This window comes from Eublepharis macularius, chromosome 2 (assembly GCF_028583425.1).
Source record: "Eublepharis macularius isolate TG4126 chromosome 2, MPM_Emac_v1.0, whole genome shotgun sequence".
Taxonomy (NCBI): domain Eukaryota; kingdom Metazoa; phylum Chordata; class Lepidosauria; order Squamata; family Eublepharidae; genus Eublepharis; species Eublepharis macularius.
In genome coordinates, this window is record NC_072791.1 from 168,258,393 (window position 1) to 168,274,225 (window position 15,833).

The 15,833-nt window shown below is 41.3% G+C and overlaps 1 protein-coding gene across 1 annotated transcript in view; it reads left to right on the top strand.

Moving 5' to 3' along the window:
- LOC129324534 (TGF-beta receptor type-2-like) overlaps window positions 1–15,833 on the top strand; it is a 54,939-nt gene that overhangs the window by 32,393 nt on the left and 6,713 nt on the right. Inside the window, exons 2-4 of the mRNA XM_054971841.1 lie at window positions 3,087–3,237; window positions 5,071–5,273; window positions 9,546–10,357. Coding sequence (XP_054827816.1) covers window positions 3,087–3,237; window positions 5,071–5,273; window positions 9,546–10,357 — 1,166 coding nt within the window. The remainder of the gene's footprint in view (window positions 1–3,086; window positions 3,238–5,070; window positions 5,274–9,545; window positions 10,358–15,833) is intronic.

Below are 15,833 nucleotides of genomic sequence, written 5' to 3' on the forward strand. Positions count from 1 at the left end.
CCCAGTAGATATGACTGAGAGCCTTCTGATTTCCATCAACTACCCATGTCATAGACACAGGTGTCAAGCAAGCAAATAAAAAAGTTACTTGCATGGTCCAGTTAGCTCTTGACCATGCCATTTCATGGTTTGGTTATCCTGTTCCATATACAATATGCCATGGGAAGGAAGAGACAAAATATTAACTTACCTAGGGCAGAATAAAAAAAGCTTCAAGGAATCTTGGGGTATGTTTTTTAAAAATAGAACTACTATTTTTGTTTTGTCTGTCAGGACCATACAAAAGTAGAAATAGCTGTATACAATGATGGCACACTGATGGTGCTATAAACAACCACAGCAGCTACCATTAGTGACCATTTTCCATTTCACTTCTAAAAAACCAGGCACACAGGAGTCTTGTAGCATCTTAAAGACTAACTTGTTTTTATTCCAAGTTTTCATGGACTTCCTCATATCCATGGTGCATGGTGTGCAGGAAGCATGCTCCAATCCACAAACATCTATGCTGGAATGAAGTTTTATAAATTGCTACAAGATTTCTTGCTGGTTTTTGCTGCAATAGACTAACATGAGCTACTCCTCTATAACAACACAAAAATAATCTTGAAGAACAGTCTAGTTGCAGTTTGTTCTACTAGTTTTGTTCCAGCAGACACAGTGGATTTGCTGTTCCATAATTTGCCCCATTGTATGGCAACAGCTTGCGACCAGAAATGACAAGGAGCCTAAGAATAAGTTTCCATCTTGGGAAGTTGTGATGGAATTGCTGTGGTGTTATTGGAAAATACCTGTTGTTAGGGTTGGGTAAGAATAACTGGTGGCCATGAGATGTAGAAGATGCTTTTATGACTTTCCTGAGTTGTGGAAATGTCTTCAGCACATGTGCTAGTAATTGCTTTCAGAATCAGATATGATTGAAATGTGAACACTGAAGTAAGTGGGGGCTATGTCAACAGAGAGAATAGGCTTGATGTTCGGGGGAGTTGTAGAGGTAGTTATAGAAGGCAGACCTGGAGGCTAGCTGAAAGCCAGTTGTCCTTGCAACTCATTAAATGGTTATTTTGAAAAGCAGAACATTTCCACTGCAATCCAAGCAGAGTTATGATTTGTAAGAAGGTAACTCTATTTAGGGTTGCATTGTAAATGACTGACTGAGCTGTGCCAATCTGGAAAATTCTTTTAGAAAGAGGGAAAATGCACACATATATATGCAGACACATCTCTTCCGCTTCATTGCACAATACCTATAGTCTGAGTGTCAATGCTGAGAGAGAATCTTATTATTTGGACTATTTGGGGGAGCAGACTACATGCCACACTTGTTCTCTGTACCCCACATCTTAATTTACAGTCTTCTTAGCTAAAGTGTTAGAAAGAAATATTCAAGGGAAATCCTTCAAGTCCATAAGGTTACTTCTTAATGCAACATGCAATGCTTTTGCTTCCAAGAGTCATACAAAAATGCAGTACTTTTCTATTGCGGAAATCTGAGAGTTTACATAAAAGCTGGGAAACTCAGCCCCCTCCCCTATTTCCATCTTGATCTTTGAAACAACAGTGTTGCTTTAACTTGTTACCCCACTGCTTTTGATCTCTTCTAGCTCTAGGAACTGTGCCAAATAGGAGAGGGGTCAGATCTAATGTGGGGGGAGGACTTCAGCATGATCAGCCAAGATATGGCCCAACTGTATCTTAGGCTTTGCTTGGAACTTCCAGTTGTTGCTGAGTGGTTCTGAAAGTGAAAAGCACACAAGATTACACAGAACACTGACTGGGTCACAGTTCCACATACAATGCACTGCAGTTTGAGTATTAAAGAATATTCCTGGAATGCAAGTGCAACCAAGAGGGAAGATACAGACTATGTGCTGCAAACATACTTTTTAAAAAAGTGTGTCAAAACATCCTGAGAAATCATAGCTTTGCATGTAATGAACATAACTTTATATAACAGAGCAGGAGTGCGTAGATGCATGCACGAGTACCAAAAAAATTGAATTAGAGAGTGGGAACCAGTTTGGTGCAGTGGTTAAAAGCGGCAGGACTCTAATCTGGAGAAGTGGATTTGATTCCCCACTCCTCCACTTGAAGCCAGCTGGGTGAAGCTGAGTCAGTCCCAGCTTCTTGGAGCTCTCTCATTCTCACCCACCTCACAGAGTGATTGCTGTAAAAATAATAACAAATCACTCTGTAAACTTCTCTTAGTGGGCATTAAGTTGTCCTAAAGGGTGTTATATAAATTGAATGTTATTATTGTTATTACTATTATTATTATTAAATTAAATGGCTGCATTGTTAGTAAGGCTTACAGGCAAATTTAATACAGACAAGAGATTCCTCTCATCTGATTTATATACCACATCATTTATAGGATACTGGCAGTTGTACTCTTTACTAATATGAGAAGCTGCTTTATGATGTTATGTGTTCACATCTTACAAATTATTGCTTTGTATCATGTCAAGCAACAGCTTAGTGGGAGCTTCGCTTTCTAGCCCATCAGTTAAAATACTCCTCACAAGCCCCACTCTCTGTTGCCCTAACTGCAGGTAATGAGGCAGATAGTGACTGGAGGCAGGGTTTTCATTGTGCTGGCACCTTGCCTGCGGAATGCCCTTCCTCTTGGGGCTTACCTGGCTCCTCTCTCTTGGGTACCAGACTAAAGCATTTTTTACCCAGGATTTTAATTAAGGAGTTGACCCTTTAAAATTGTATGTTCTAGCCTGAAGAATGTCTTCCTCTGTTTCATGGCATGTTTATGCTCTGGCTTGTTTTTAATGGCATATTCTTATCCTTTGGCCTGTTTTCTATGGTATGTGTTTATGCGCTAGCTTGTTTTTAATTGTTTGTTTTAATGCCTGTGAGCTTTCCTTGTAGTGTTTAGGTTATAAGCTGCTCCAAGCAGGTCTCTAAAGAGGCAGCATACATTTAAAAAAAATAAATGCCCCATGTAAGTTTTTGTCTTTCACACCAAATTAACGCATAGATTAAAATTGTAAGATATGATACACAGAATAATTTGTCCAAAGGTTTTAAAAAGATACTCTCTTTCTTGTGTCTGTTTTTAAAATTTTTGCTCACAGCATGCAACAGCCAAGCAGGGCGGAATGTGAAGAGCAATCTATGCAAGTGGTGTGATAACACATACCCACTGTGTGAAGACCAGGTGTGCTACAGCAACTGCGACTTAAGTTCCTATTGTGAAAAACCAGAAGAAATCTGTGTCTCTATATGGTAAGCAGGAAAAAGGGCAGTATCCCCTAATGGCTGACAAAATCATACATGGTCAATAAAATAATGGATTAAAAAACCCACCCCAGAATACGGCACTAGTAATTGTAAATACTCCATAAGGTTCAACAAACAATAACAGCAAGCGGGTGTTCATATTATCTGTGCAACAAAGATACCATCTATTAATAATCACCATGCAGCAATAGGATCCATGCAGGTGACTTTTCTAACTTAGGGTTGCCACCTCCAGGTTGGAAAATTCCTGGAGATTTTGGGGGTGGAACCTAGAGATGGTGGAGTTTGGGGAGCAGAGGGATCTCAGCAGGGCATAACACCATAGAGTCCACCCTCCAAAGCTGCCATTTTCTCCAGGGGAACTGATTTCTGTGGCCTGGAGACTAGTTGTAATTCCAGGAGATCTCCAGCCACCCGGAGGTTAGCAAGCCTATTCCAACTGCTGTGTGTTGCAGCCTGAAGTGGCAGTCAAAATGTTAGGTTGGATCCAAAGAGTCATGAGAACCCCCGCTGGCAGAACAAATCTTTGCTGTTTTCTCTTATCTTTTGCAGCCTCCCCCTGCCCTGTACCACTACAAAATTGGCTTCTAATGGCCCTAGGGAACAGTGTGGTCCTCAACAGAGGACTGCAGCCTGAGTGGAAACTTTGCAAATCTTTTCCTATTCACTTTGATTGAGCAGAATGCCTTCCACATATGGAAAGGTGTTAGTGCATCTAATTCTATATACACCTCCCCCCAAAGTCATGTGGTTAAATAATCCTCTGATAACCCTCTTTTCTCTCCATCACACACATGCTGGTTTCCATTAGCCACCCTCTATTTTTTTAGAATACTTCAAAATAAAATTGTAATGAGCAGAAATTATGCTACCTACTGTTCACACCATGCCAGACTGAAGAAAACACAAAAATCTGGTGGTGTAAGCAGGATCTGGAAGACCTTGAATTTCATTTGGGGTAAAGAAGAAGCAGTTTTCATGAAAGCAACAACAACAACAAAAGGTTTGAACTCACACTAAATTTTTTCTCTTTCTGCTCAAGCATCCCTTTTCTTTAAAAATAGAATTTTCATTCTATTTTGTCTTCTATGTTGTTCGTATTCATGAAAGTGAAATAAAAGACAAAAATTGATTTTGTTCAAAGGCATACATGTGTACGTTGGAGAAAAGTAAACAGTGACCTCTGGAATAAATCTTAGAGCCTATTTTGTTATATATTTTCATTGGTGCCCTTGGGAGAAAAGAGGGAACATGTTAATGAAATCTGCAGACAACACAAATTAGAAGTCATCAGAGAGAAAAGGATAAGGAAATTGTACAGAATGAACTGGATGTACAATTAAAATGAACTTTAGTAGTGCTAGGTAAAAAACATATTGATGGCAACAAACCATGAATATTTTAAATATAGTAGCTCATCAGACAGAAATGCCAGAACCAATGTTTGTGGACTGCTAACATTGCAAGATGAATATGAACAGCCATTGTGATACAGCTGCAAAGAGGACAAATATAAATTGAGATGTATCAGATGAGACATGATGCTGCTGCTGATACTAAGAAACAGGAGCCCTCCATATCCATTTATAAGGCACAAATGAAACCAGAACTGGAATACTGCGTTTTGGCCATCCATTTTCAAGACCAATGTGTTTAAACTGGGGGCAAGTAGGGGAAAAATCTAGAATGGAGAATTGCTTATACAGAGGTTTTGAAAAGCATTATGGCTATTTCCATGTAATTTGAGTGACGTTAAAAGCACAGCTGGTTAACATTATTTTGTCTTCATAACAGTCAGTTCTTGATTGTGTGTTTCAGGAAACAAGATAATGAAAGCGCAAGGGTGAGCACTCTCTGTCACAACCCACAGTTCCCTGTGGAAAATGTTATGGTTCCTAAATATAACACATCACAGTGTGTTATGGTCCGCCAGCACAATGAAGATGGCGTATTTTACATCTGTGGCTGTGTGAATGAACAGGAATGCAATGACAAGCTTATATTTAAGAATCAGACCAGTGGTGAGTATTTTTAATGGATGGTGGTGTGCCTATACAAGATTTTTAAAAATTCAGCTTTCAATGAATTAGGCCCAAAGTCAGAATTAAAGATAAAGCCACTCGCTAAGGAAAAACTTTTACAGACACATGCATGCATGCATGTGCGTGCGTGCGCGCGCACACACACACATCCCCCCCACCTGCTAGGGTATATGATGAATGCAGTTACCTACAAGATATCTTCTATGGTTAAAATATGATAGGATTCTCATGCTCTATATATTTTCATGAGGTTCTTGTATTCTTATAAGGAAGTCTCAGGGATGAAATAGATGTTATGGTGGCCATGGGTTCAACCATTTTAGGAAAGAATTTGACCATTTAAAAAATATTGTGAGGGGCAATCCTGTTCAGGCCCGTGGGACATGGGAATCAGATGATTTTGTTCCCCCTGTGCCTTTTCAAGTCCCAAAACAGCTGTGAAGGAACTCTTTTAGTACTTGAAAAGGAGCCAGGGGCGGGGGGAGGACAAGATTGCCTGGTCCTCCAGAGCCATGGGCCAAGCATTTATAGATGGTCTAATTCTTCCCTATAATGGTGGCAGTGGCCAAAGGTTGAATGTGTGGCCACCATAACATCTAGTTTGGACCTCAGATTCATTCCTCAGAATATCTCATTTAAAAGATCTCAGGTAGCAGACAAATCCTTCCCTGAATCCTTGGAAAACAGCTGCTAGTTGGAACAGACAAAACTGGGCTGAATAGACTGATCTGATTAATATAAGTAGGTTGCAACAAACATGATGGTTGTCACCAGGGCTTTTTTTCTGGGAAAGGTGGTGGAACTCAGTGGTGGAACTCAGGACCGCACAATGACATCACTTTGGGTCAGCTGGAACAAGGTAGAGTTTTTTAAAGTTTAAATTGCCCTCTGCGAAAATGGTCACATGGCCAGTGGCCCCGCCCCTGATCTCCAGACAGAGGGGAGTTTAGATTGCCCTCCACGCCGCTCGGTGACGCAGAAGGCAATCTAAACTCCCCTCTGTCTGGAGATCAGGGGGCGGGGCCACCAGCCATGTGACCATTTTCAAGAGGTGCTGGAACTCCGTTCCACCGTGTTCCCGCTGAAAAAAAGTCCTGGTTGTCACCATCATGTCACATCATGTCATTATTTGCCCTTCTTATACATATGCAGCCCTAGTTTACTGTCAAATGTTAAGCTTTGCTAGGAGCTGCATCTGTTTCCTGTTATGCAGTTTAAAAACAGGTATGGCACGATCACCCATGCTTCCTCTCAAACATTCCATTGAAAATTTGCTGTCAAGCAAAAATATAAAAATAATGAAACACCAGGTTGGGTGATTGTTGGGATGAAACAAAAAGAAGAGATGAGGGGCCTCTCCCTATTTATGCCATCCTAACTGCACTCTGCTCAGTTAAATCAAACTGCTGTAAAGTTTCAATTAGTAGGAGACACACTTCAGCAGATTTTGTGCTGCAAGGTTGAAATTGAAGCTTGAGCTTGCAAACTTTTGAAGGATTGTCGGCCACTTTGTCACATTATGAATTTGAAAGATGTAACCAAATCAGCATGATTATCTAATATGATCCAGATTAATAAGTCTTTTCCCCATTACATATCTCATAGGAATCTATTAATCAGTTTCAGAATCAATGGCTGAGTTGTAACATGCTTCAAAATGTTTATTGGCACCAGGGTCAGTTCAAGGTCTTGGGGGGCCACTACCAGACCTCCTCTTCTTGCCCACTCACCTTCATGCCCCTACTTATCTGAATCCTTCTCCTGCCTACTTGCAACATTTCCCACTTCCTGCAGTCACAGCTGCCCACACCATCTGCATGCCCATTCACTAAGGGTAATGGGTGCAGTTGGGAGCACTTCTGCTGTGAGCACCACCCACATGCCCTTCCCTAGCCGAGCTAGGCGACATATGCAACCAGGAATGTAGGTGATAAAGCACTCACAAGCAGGCAGGGAGAGAATGATGGCATCAGGGGATGTGTTGGTGTGGAGTCAGCAGCAGCAGACCACGCCAGAAGCCCTGGGCCTGGCAGCTGTCCCGCCTCAGGGTATGCTGACTCCAGTCCTGATTGGCATGATTGAAACATGTCTCATTTTATTTCAAATATTCTAAATTTGATACCGCAGATACGACTTCTAACCTGACTTTGTATATCAATTGCTCCTATGTAGAAAACAAAGCAAAAAAAAAATCAGTTACAAGATGGAGGTCCAAAGAAGTCACATGCATAGAAAGGCAAAGGTCATGTTATTTATTATTAGTTAGTTAAGCTTGCTTTCTAAATAGGGAACTTATAAGCATAAGAATAGAATTCTTGGGTAAAGCAACTGTTCATCTTGGCCAGTATCTTCGCTGTGACTATAACCAGTTCTTGATGCTTTGAAAGGGAACTTCAGCTGCAAAGGATGCCAAGAGTACGTTCCATTAACAGTACCACTAAACACTACTAAGCCTATTGACAACAGTGGACTCAGAGGGGGTAATTGTGTTTTCGAACGCTCTTACGTCTCAATCACTTCTATTTTTCATAATACTCATGTTTGGGGAAAACTCAATTGTTTGGGGTTCTTAGTTATCAGCCCCTGGCCTCCTATCCTTTATGAATTTTATTAGCATTTTTTAAAAGCTAAATTGCTATCATTATCACTTCTCATAGCAGCAAGCACCAGTGATCAAATGGACAGCACAATCACCACAATCAAGTAATAATTTCAATCCATTCTAGATATGGGGTGGGTGAGGTTTTATCTACTACATCTCATAGATTAGTAATATACAAAGTCACATGTTTTGTCTTTGCTTCCTGGAAACGTTTGAAACAGCTCTGCAGTAATTTGCTAAGTCCAGAAAGACCTCTTCCAAATGAAAAAAGGTGCCATTTCCCCGCTCACACCTTTCTGAGGGTACCCCAGTATCATGGAAAAGTGGCTGGATTAATGTTGATAGAATCAAAAGATGTTCCACTGAGAAATGTTTTGATGCTTTCCTATTTCTTTTATCGTCTGATCTTGACTAATTCATTTCTGGCAGATAATGCACTTGGAATCCCAAAGAAATATGATGCAATGGTTTAGTTTTCTTTAACATGTCAGCATTTGTTTTCATAGAAAACGGCTTGACTGATATTTTTTCAGGATCGTTTAATGGTCGCTGCTGTAAACTGAGGATTTTGCAACACAGGGGGCAGCATACTTAAGATGCTCGGGGGAGTTATGTACCCAGCCCATTACTTCTATACTTGCACATTTAATTCCTTGAAAATATTTTGAAAACATTTGGCTATCCATTGAATTTCAGAGCTTCAATGAAGTGGCCATACCCATCAGGTAAATCCATTAGAGCATAGCTTGAGATAGCCAAGCCTTGCACTTTACAAAGCAAATTTTGCGCGCGCGCACACACACACAAAGTATCATTTGAGATTGATCTTGTGGTTTGAACCTGATGCCTATTTTAGAAACATTCACAGCTTTGCAGGAGTTCAGCGGCGGCAGAATTTTTTTGGAAACTGCCAAATAAAACAGCCAAGTGCTTCAGGTTTCTTTTTCCAGTATCTGAATTGTAGGCTGCACCCACTGAGGTCATACAGAAAAAGGCTTTTGCTTATAGGGTAGTTCTTTAACTTCTCTTTCTCAGCTATTACATTTGGCTGAAACTCTTCTCAACAACATCTTATTTGAATTTAATGATTAGCAATGAGAAATGTCGCATATCGAAAAGGATGGGCCACTTTTATTCTTTCCTTAGAATAATTTGATAATTAATAACAGGGCCATTTAATATTTCAAAAGGCCTGAAGCCAATGCATTACCAGCATTTTCCATACTTATTCTCTTGTGTTTCCATGTGCATGATCTAGTAGCTGAATACTTTCAAAGACTATTAATTACACACAGCAAAGGAAGTTTGGCTCCATCATCCTGAGGTTCGTATGCAGCAGCCTTGTTCTTAGTCACACCACTGGCTCATCTAACTCAGAGTGAATTCTGCGTGGAAGCAGCTCTCCTGTGTCTCAGGAAGAGGTCTCTCCCAGCCCTGATATCTGAGATCCAGGGACTGAAGGGGATCTTCTATATGAGAAGCATGTGCTCTGCCACTGAGCGATGGCCCCTTCCTGGCTCAGGTTTCTCCGCTTGGACACAGAAGCAGAGCTATTAGCATTATGAAAAGCTGTTCTGTATTAGCAAGTTTACATATGCAGAGATATTCTTGCCATCTCTTCTTTTTTTTCCCTTTTCCTTTCACCCCAGGGTACTCTATGTTACAAAGCAAGGAAATAATTCCTGTGGCAGCCATCAGTCTGTTGCCCCCCCTGCTAGTTGCCATCATGATAACAGTGATATTCTACCTCTGCCGAACCCACAGGCAAAGGAAGAGATCTAAAGACTGGACCCAAAAACAAACCCAGCACCACATGCTGCCTGAATCAAGCACCGCCAGCAACTATGACGAGATATTATTGGTCAAGATAGACAAACATGCCACCCTGAGCTCGGCCTGTGCCAACAACATCAACCACAACACTGAACTGTTGCCCATTGAGCTGGATGAGAGAGTGGGGAAAGGGCAGTTTGCTGAAATCTGGAGAGCAAAACTCAAGCATGCTTCCGCAGGCCAGTATGAGACAGTGGCAGTGAAGATTTTCCCTTGTGAAGAGTATACCTCCTGGAAAAACGAGAGCCAGATCTTCACTGATATCAACCTCAAACATGACAGCATCCTTCAGTTTCTCACTGCAGAAGAAAGGCACTCTAGTCTTCAGAAAGAGTATTGGCTCATTACAGCCTACCACAGCCAAGGAAACCTCAAGGACTATTTATCCAAGCACATTCTGAGCTGGAGGGACTTGCAAAAGATGGCTGGTTCCCTGGTGAGTGGTGTGGCTCACTTGCACAGTGACTACACTCCTTGCGGCAGGCCAAAGATTCCCATTGCCCACCGGGACATCAAAAGCACCAACATCCTCATAACAAATGAACAGCAATGTGTGCTCTGTGATTTTGGAATTGCTCTGAGGCTAGATCCAGCTTTAAGTGTGGAGGATTTTGCTAACAGTGGACAGGTGAGTAGTGCTTTCGATGGAAAGCAGAAGGTCCTTCAGAATGCCAAATCAGATCTGTGATCACAGACAATTCATAATGAGAAAAAGCCCAGAATAAAAGGCATACTTCAGCATACTTCAAATCCCCATGCAGTCAAAATTTAAGGCCAGCCCTTTCCTCATTCCTTTGTAGCAGGTCTTTGGCATGAACCATTGATATACTCTGTAGCCAATGCTGTAGCTTCAGAGGATCTGGAAACTCTCCTTCATGCACCAATCATGTCCAAGTGCGCCTCCTCAACAGCAGATTATGCTGCGTTTCCCCTGACCTGCAAAGGGAAAAACACACAGCAATTGGGATAATTACTGGCTCAGAAAGGGAGGGGGGATTAGGTCTGTCCAAAACACAAGTGGCAGCAACAGCAGTGGTTTTTATCTATTGCATATGGTCGTCCCTGTTGTTTGCTATGGTTAATTAGAACAGCCTTCTGTCAAGGAATATTCAAGTTCCATCAGCAAGGGATTTCTTAGCAGAATGCTGTGCAATTATATCTTCAGTTTCATGCATGTGTCATGATTCTCCATCTCTTTCACTCAGTACCAGCAGTTGCAGTTTATCATATTAGAGCCTTCTAGGAAGGGAGTGTTTACCAGAAACCAACGGACCCTCTGATCAGATGAGATCAACAGGACTGGGGTTAAAGTCCCAATCCTAGCGGAGCTTCTCTGAATACAGCAGGGGTAGAACTGCCACCATTTTCGCTGCCTAGTCCTAGCATAGAGACAGGTCTTTGGCCTTATCAGATGTTACCTGAGAGTCAGATATGTTTACTTTCCTACAGAGTTACAAAGGTAGCTAGGCCAGTCTGGCCCAGGCACTGGTCTAGGTTGAAGCCAGAAATCAAACACCACAGTCTCAAAGAATATTTTTTTTACTAAAATGTTGCATAAAAGGTTGTATTTTTAGAATGTGTACAAAAGGATAGATTAAACAATAAAGCTAACTAAAAAGCCATGATGGTAGCTTGCAGGTATGATACAGCATTCATAGTCAGCAACCAGATTCAGAGTCCAGGGCATTAAACGTAGTTAAAATCCATAAGGGCTTCAAAGAGAACCTAGAGAAGACACAAAGGCAAAAGCGAAACGCTAAAGCCGGAACCTAAAGCCATAAGCTAAGACCAAGAGCAAAATCCATAATTGGTTTTTCCAATGTAAGCCCCTTGGTCTAGCAACTTGGGGTGATCTCATTGACCAATCAGGGCTCAGCAGTGACATGTGAAGTTAACATTTTGCAGTTACATGAAGTCCTCATTACACTGCTAGAAGCACGAACACATTCCCATAAGATAAGCTTAATTCGCATTTTGGCCTTGCCTTCTCTAACCTTGAAGACTTCACTAACAGCACCTGGACTGTAAAAATGGTGAAACCATTCTCACACTAACATAGGGTTGCCAGATTCTCTGGAGCCCAAACCAGGGGATGGGGGAGCCCATGTATCCAGAGGGCTTACTTTGTGTGTGCACACAGCACACATGTGCACAGGAGCATTTCCTTGTTGGGAATGTCATTTCTGGAGTAACAAGGAAGTGCTCTGGAGCATGCTGTGGGGCTCCTGGGTCCATTCCCTGTGCCTTTCCCCCCTCATGGGCCAGATGAGAGGTGGCAGGGTGTGGAGGCTAGGAGCTGGGGATTCTCCCGTCCCCACCAAAAGAATGGGATCCCTACACTAGCATCTCTTTCCCCATAGTGCATCTAGACTCTTGCCAGCAGGCTGCTATTTTTGACCAAGCAGGCCAGCTTCTTTACAAGCAGCATCCTTGGTTACTGAACCTCCATCTCTTAATTGAAGAGCATAGCTCTCTGGTCCAAATAGCTTCAGCAACTCCTCTGTATTGTTCCAGTGGCATGCTTGGTCACTGCCCTTCCTAGAGAAAAGGCCTGGGGGGGGGGAAGGAACAACACAGAAATTTGAGGGGGAGGACTTTCCCTTTCCTGAGGACTTTTAGTTCCAGTTTTTCAGATGAAACAAAATTGAAAATTGAAAAAATGCCTATGAAATATTTTCTCTTTTAGACAGAGTAAAATACTTCTTAAGGCAAGATTTTTCACACTCAAAATGTACAGCATGGAGTTTTTCAGTTTTTCCAGTGGAAAAATTTGGGAAGCGCTGAAAAAGCACTCTTATACTATAGACATACACAATTTTTGTTTAAATGTAAATAATTTTGGCATCAATTAATGTATGTGTTAAATGATAATATATTACTAAAGATTCAGTATTTTCAATGTTATAAAATTAAGCTTAATAGCCAAACGTACTGAGAGTTCTATCTATTCTGACTTTGAGTTTCTTTACTAGAGAGTTACTCTTCCTTTTGCTTCTTGCAGAATTTCTTTTATATCTCTAATTTTTACTTTTATTTTTCCTACCTTTCAGAGGGCAAAAATTAAAGATACGTGTGTTATAGTAACATAGGGTCCAGCAGTTTGTGACTCTGTCTCAAGCATTGGGCATACTTTAAATTTTTTAAATAGAAAACAAAGACTTTTATATACTTTTAAATTCCCTAAATATCCCAAATAGTACAATTTTGTGTGCTAGCCAAGTTTTAAACAACGCATTTTATGTTGTTTAATCAGTAAAAGTAGTTTAGGTTTGATAGGAAAGTAAGTATTGTTGAAGACCAGCTATCTGTGGGAATTAGCTTGTGGGTTTCACAGGACACCATCTTATTCCCCATGTTATTCAATGTTTAAGTAAAGACTTTAGGGAAAATGCTTTCTAGCTATAGGATTGGGTATCATCAACATGGGGCCAATACTTGGTTCTAAATCTCACTAACCAAATCCCCTGGGGATGCAGTAGAGGTCTTGAGTAGCTTCCTGACTGCTGTAGTAAAATTACAAAGCAAACAAATTGAAACTGAACCCAAACAAGATAGAATTGGTGCCGGTTGGGAAGGCAGAGATCTTGAAGGATGCTGTGCTCCACATTTTCAATGGAGTTCAGTTGACTCTTGCTTAAGATCCTAGGGATCCTACTAGATCCAGCAGGATACTGCTTCTGGAAAAGCAAGTTAATGCAGCTGCAAAAAATGCCTTTTTCCAACTCAGCCTAGCTTGGAAGATGGCTGTCTACCTTGACATGGCCAATTTGGCCACCTGGATCCACACCATGGTAACATCAAGACTAGACTATTGTAATGCACTCTATATAGGGCTACCCTCGAAATAAATTCCAGTTGGAGCAGAATGCTGAATCTTAGTTATTGTCAGAAGCTAGGTGGAGCATACATATTACTTCCATTCTGCAGTCACTCCACTAGCTAGCTATCAGTTACTAGGCTCAATTCAAGGTATTGGCTATCACATACAGAGCCCTTTATGGCCTTAGTCCTTCAAATTTGCTAAATTGCCTCTCTCCCTATGCTCCACCACAGCAACTTTGCTCATCTGAACAGGGCCTTTTGCAAGTGCCACCAAGCAAATGGGCAAAATCAACAAATGCCTTTGCAGGTGCATTCTCTTTTGTGGCCATACCTTATGGAATAGCCTACCTGTTGAGTTTAGGAAGGCCCCCATTTTCATGGCTTTTCAGAAACTGCAAAATTCAGGAGGGCTTTTTACACAGGTAAGAAGGCTATACTGTAAAGGAATGGTTCAGAGAGATGTGTTGGTAAAGGGATAGGGACTGTAGCGTGCACTGTCTAGCAACTGTCTGTTGCTATACACATGCTTCTAGTGGGCAGTGTCTGCATCATTTAACATGTGATGTCTAATTGCTTATGTTTTGTTTCAGCATGGTTTCAGCTTTGTATTCAGAATTCTGCTGGGTTTCAATTTTCTGCAATCCAACCTTATTGCATTGTTGATTGGGTGTCCCAGCCATTTATAATATTGACTACACTGTGTAAGCTGCCTTGTGCCTCAGTGAGAAAGGTGGACTATAAATAACACAAATAAATATTTCAACTCCCCCTTAATAAAATCCAGGTGAAAATGTAGTTTCCCCCCCATGGCTTTGAAATTTCTGGAAATTTTACATTCCTAGATCTTCACTGCTTTTTTATAAACTTCCTGTCAGTAGATTTGATCTCTGAACCTTCTATGCACAAGAGTTAAATAAGTTCCTACTTTGGTTCCAAGTCTTTCAACACTACTTTTTATCTACCACCCAATTCCACTCTGGCTACTTGCTGTGTCTTTGTGGAACTGACCTTCATTCTCTCACTAGTCCCTTCATCAGATGCATTATTAGCCATCTCAGTTCTGGATACTGATATATTTAAATGATCTTTGTGCTTATACAATATTGGCTGGACCTGTTTCTGAACATCTTGGGCCCAAACAAGTCATGAAACATAATAGTTATTCCAGCATAAAGTTTCATGACTCAGAGCTCTCTTTATCATATGCATCTGATGATGTATGTTCTGACTTAGGTTTACACTGGAAGAAATGCTATTAGTCTTTTAGGTGCCACTGGACTCCTGTTTTGTTGGGGATTCTATGAAAAGTCCTGCTTATAATGTCTGGAAAAGTTTTATCTTCTGCAGATGCTTTTAAATATAAGAATACATTAGGAAATGGGGTCATCATAGATCTCCAACATAATACATAGCTTTCCTGCAAAATGTTCTGTACTAACATGCATTTTCCCCCAACAGCATGTGTTTGCATGTTAAAGATAGTTTTAGACATACAAAAACTGCCCCAAGAGACTACAGATCTGAGCAGACTGGAGACCTGCTTAACTCTTTCCCTTTCAGTTGCTCCCAGCAATTTTGCATTTCTGTCTGTGAAGGACAGGACTGTGTAGGAGCAGTTGGGGATAGGAGGAGGAAAACTGGACAGGGCAAAAGGGTTATATTGCCTTGCTTACCCCATCCCTTTGCTCATCACCACCACCACCTCCCAAGGCATTTTTTTAAAGTCCAAAGAAAGATGCATCCTTATGAGTTGCAGCCAGCACAAAGACAAGGTCTGCGCAAGATCCCTGATCCTTCCACCTCTCCTGTTCCCCCAGCAGCCACATCCAACCCCAGGAAAATGTATTTTGGGAACTGGGGAACCCACATGGAGTAATAGCTATGTGAGTTGTGAGGCAGCAGTGGGAAGGGGCAAAATCACTTTCTTCTACCTATTCTGTGAGCAGCTCTGCCCACACATGAGACAGAAGGGAGTAATCCCTGCTCCCCATTACTATTACTCCATACAGTTCCTGCAGTCCTGGGCTTGGGAGGGAGGGGAGGGGTGGGGATAGCCAACGGCCATCAGTGCTTTCTACTGACAGATCATGGGATCCTGCCTTATGTCATGATGAGCTGAATTATTCTGTGTCATTCAGATTCAGATCTAACCAAGTTGACAGTGATTCTAAACCTAGTTTTCATTTTTAAAGCACCATTGGGTTTTTATCTTACTCCACTGTTACAAAATAACATAGCTACCCATTCGGAATAACCAAAGTATTCAGAATAGTATATATCCA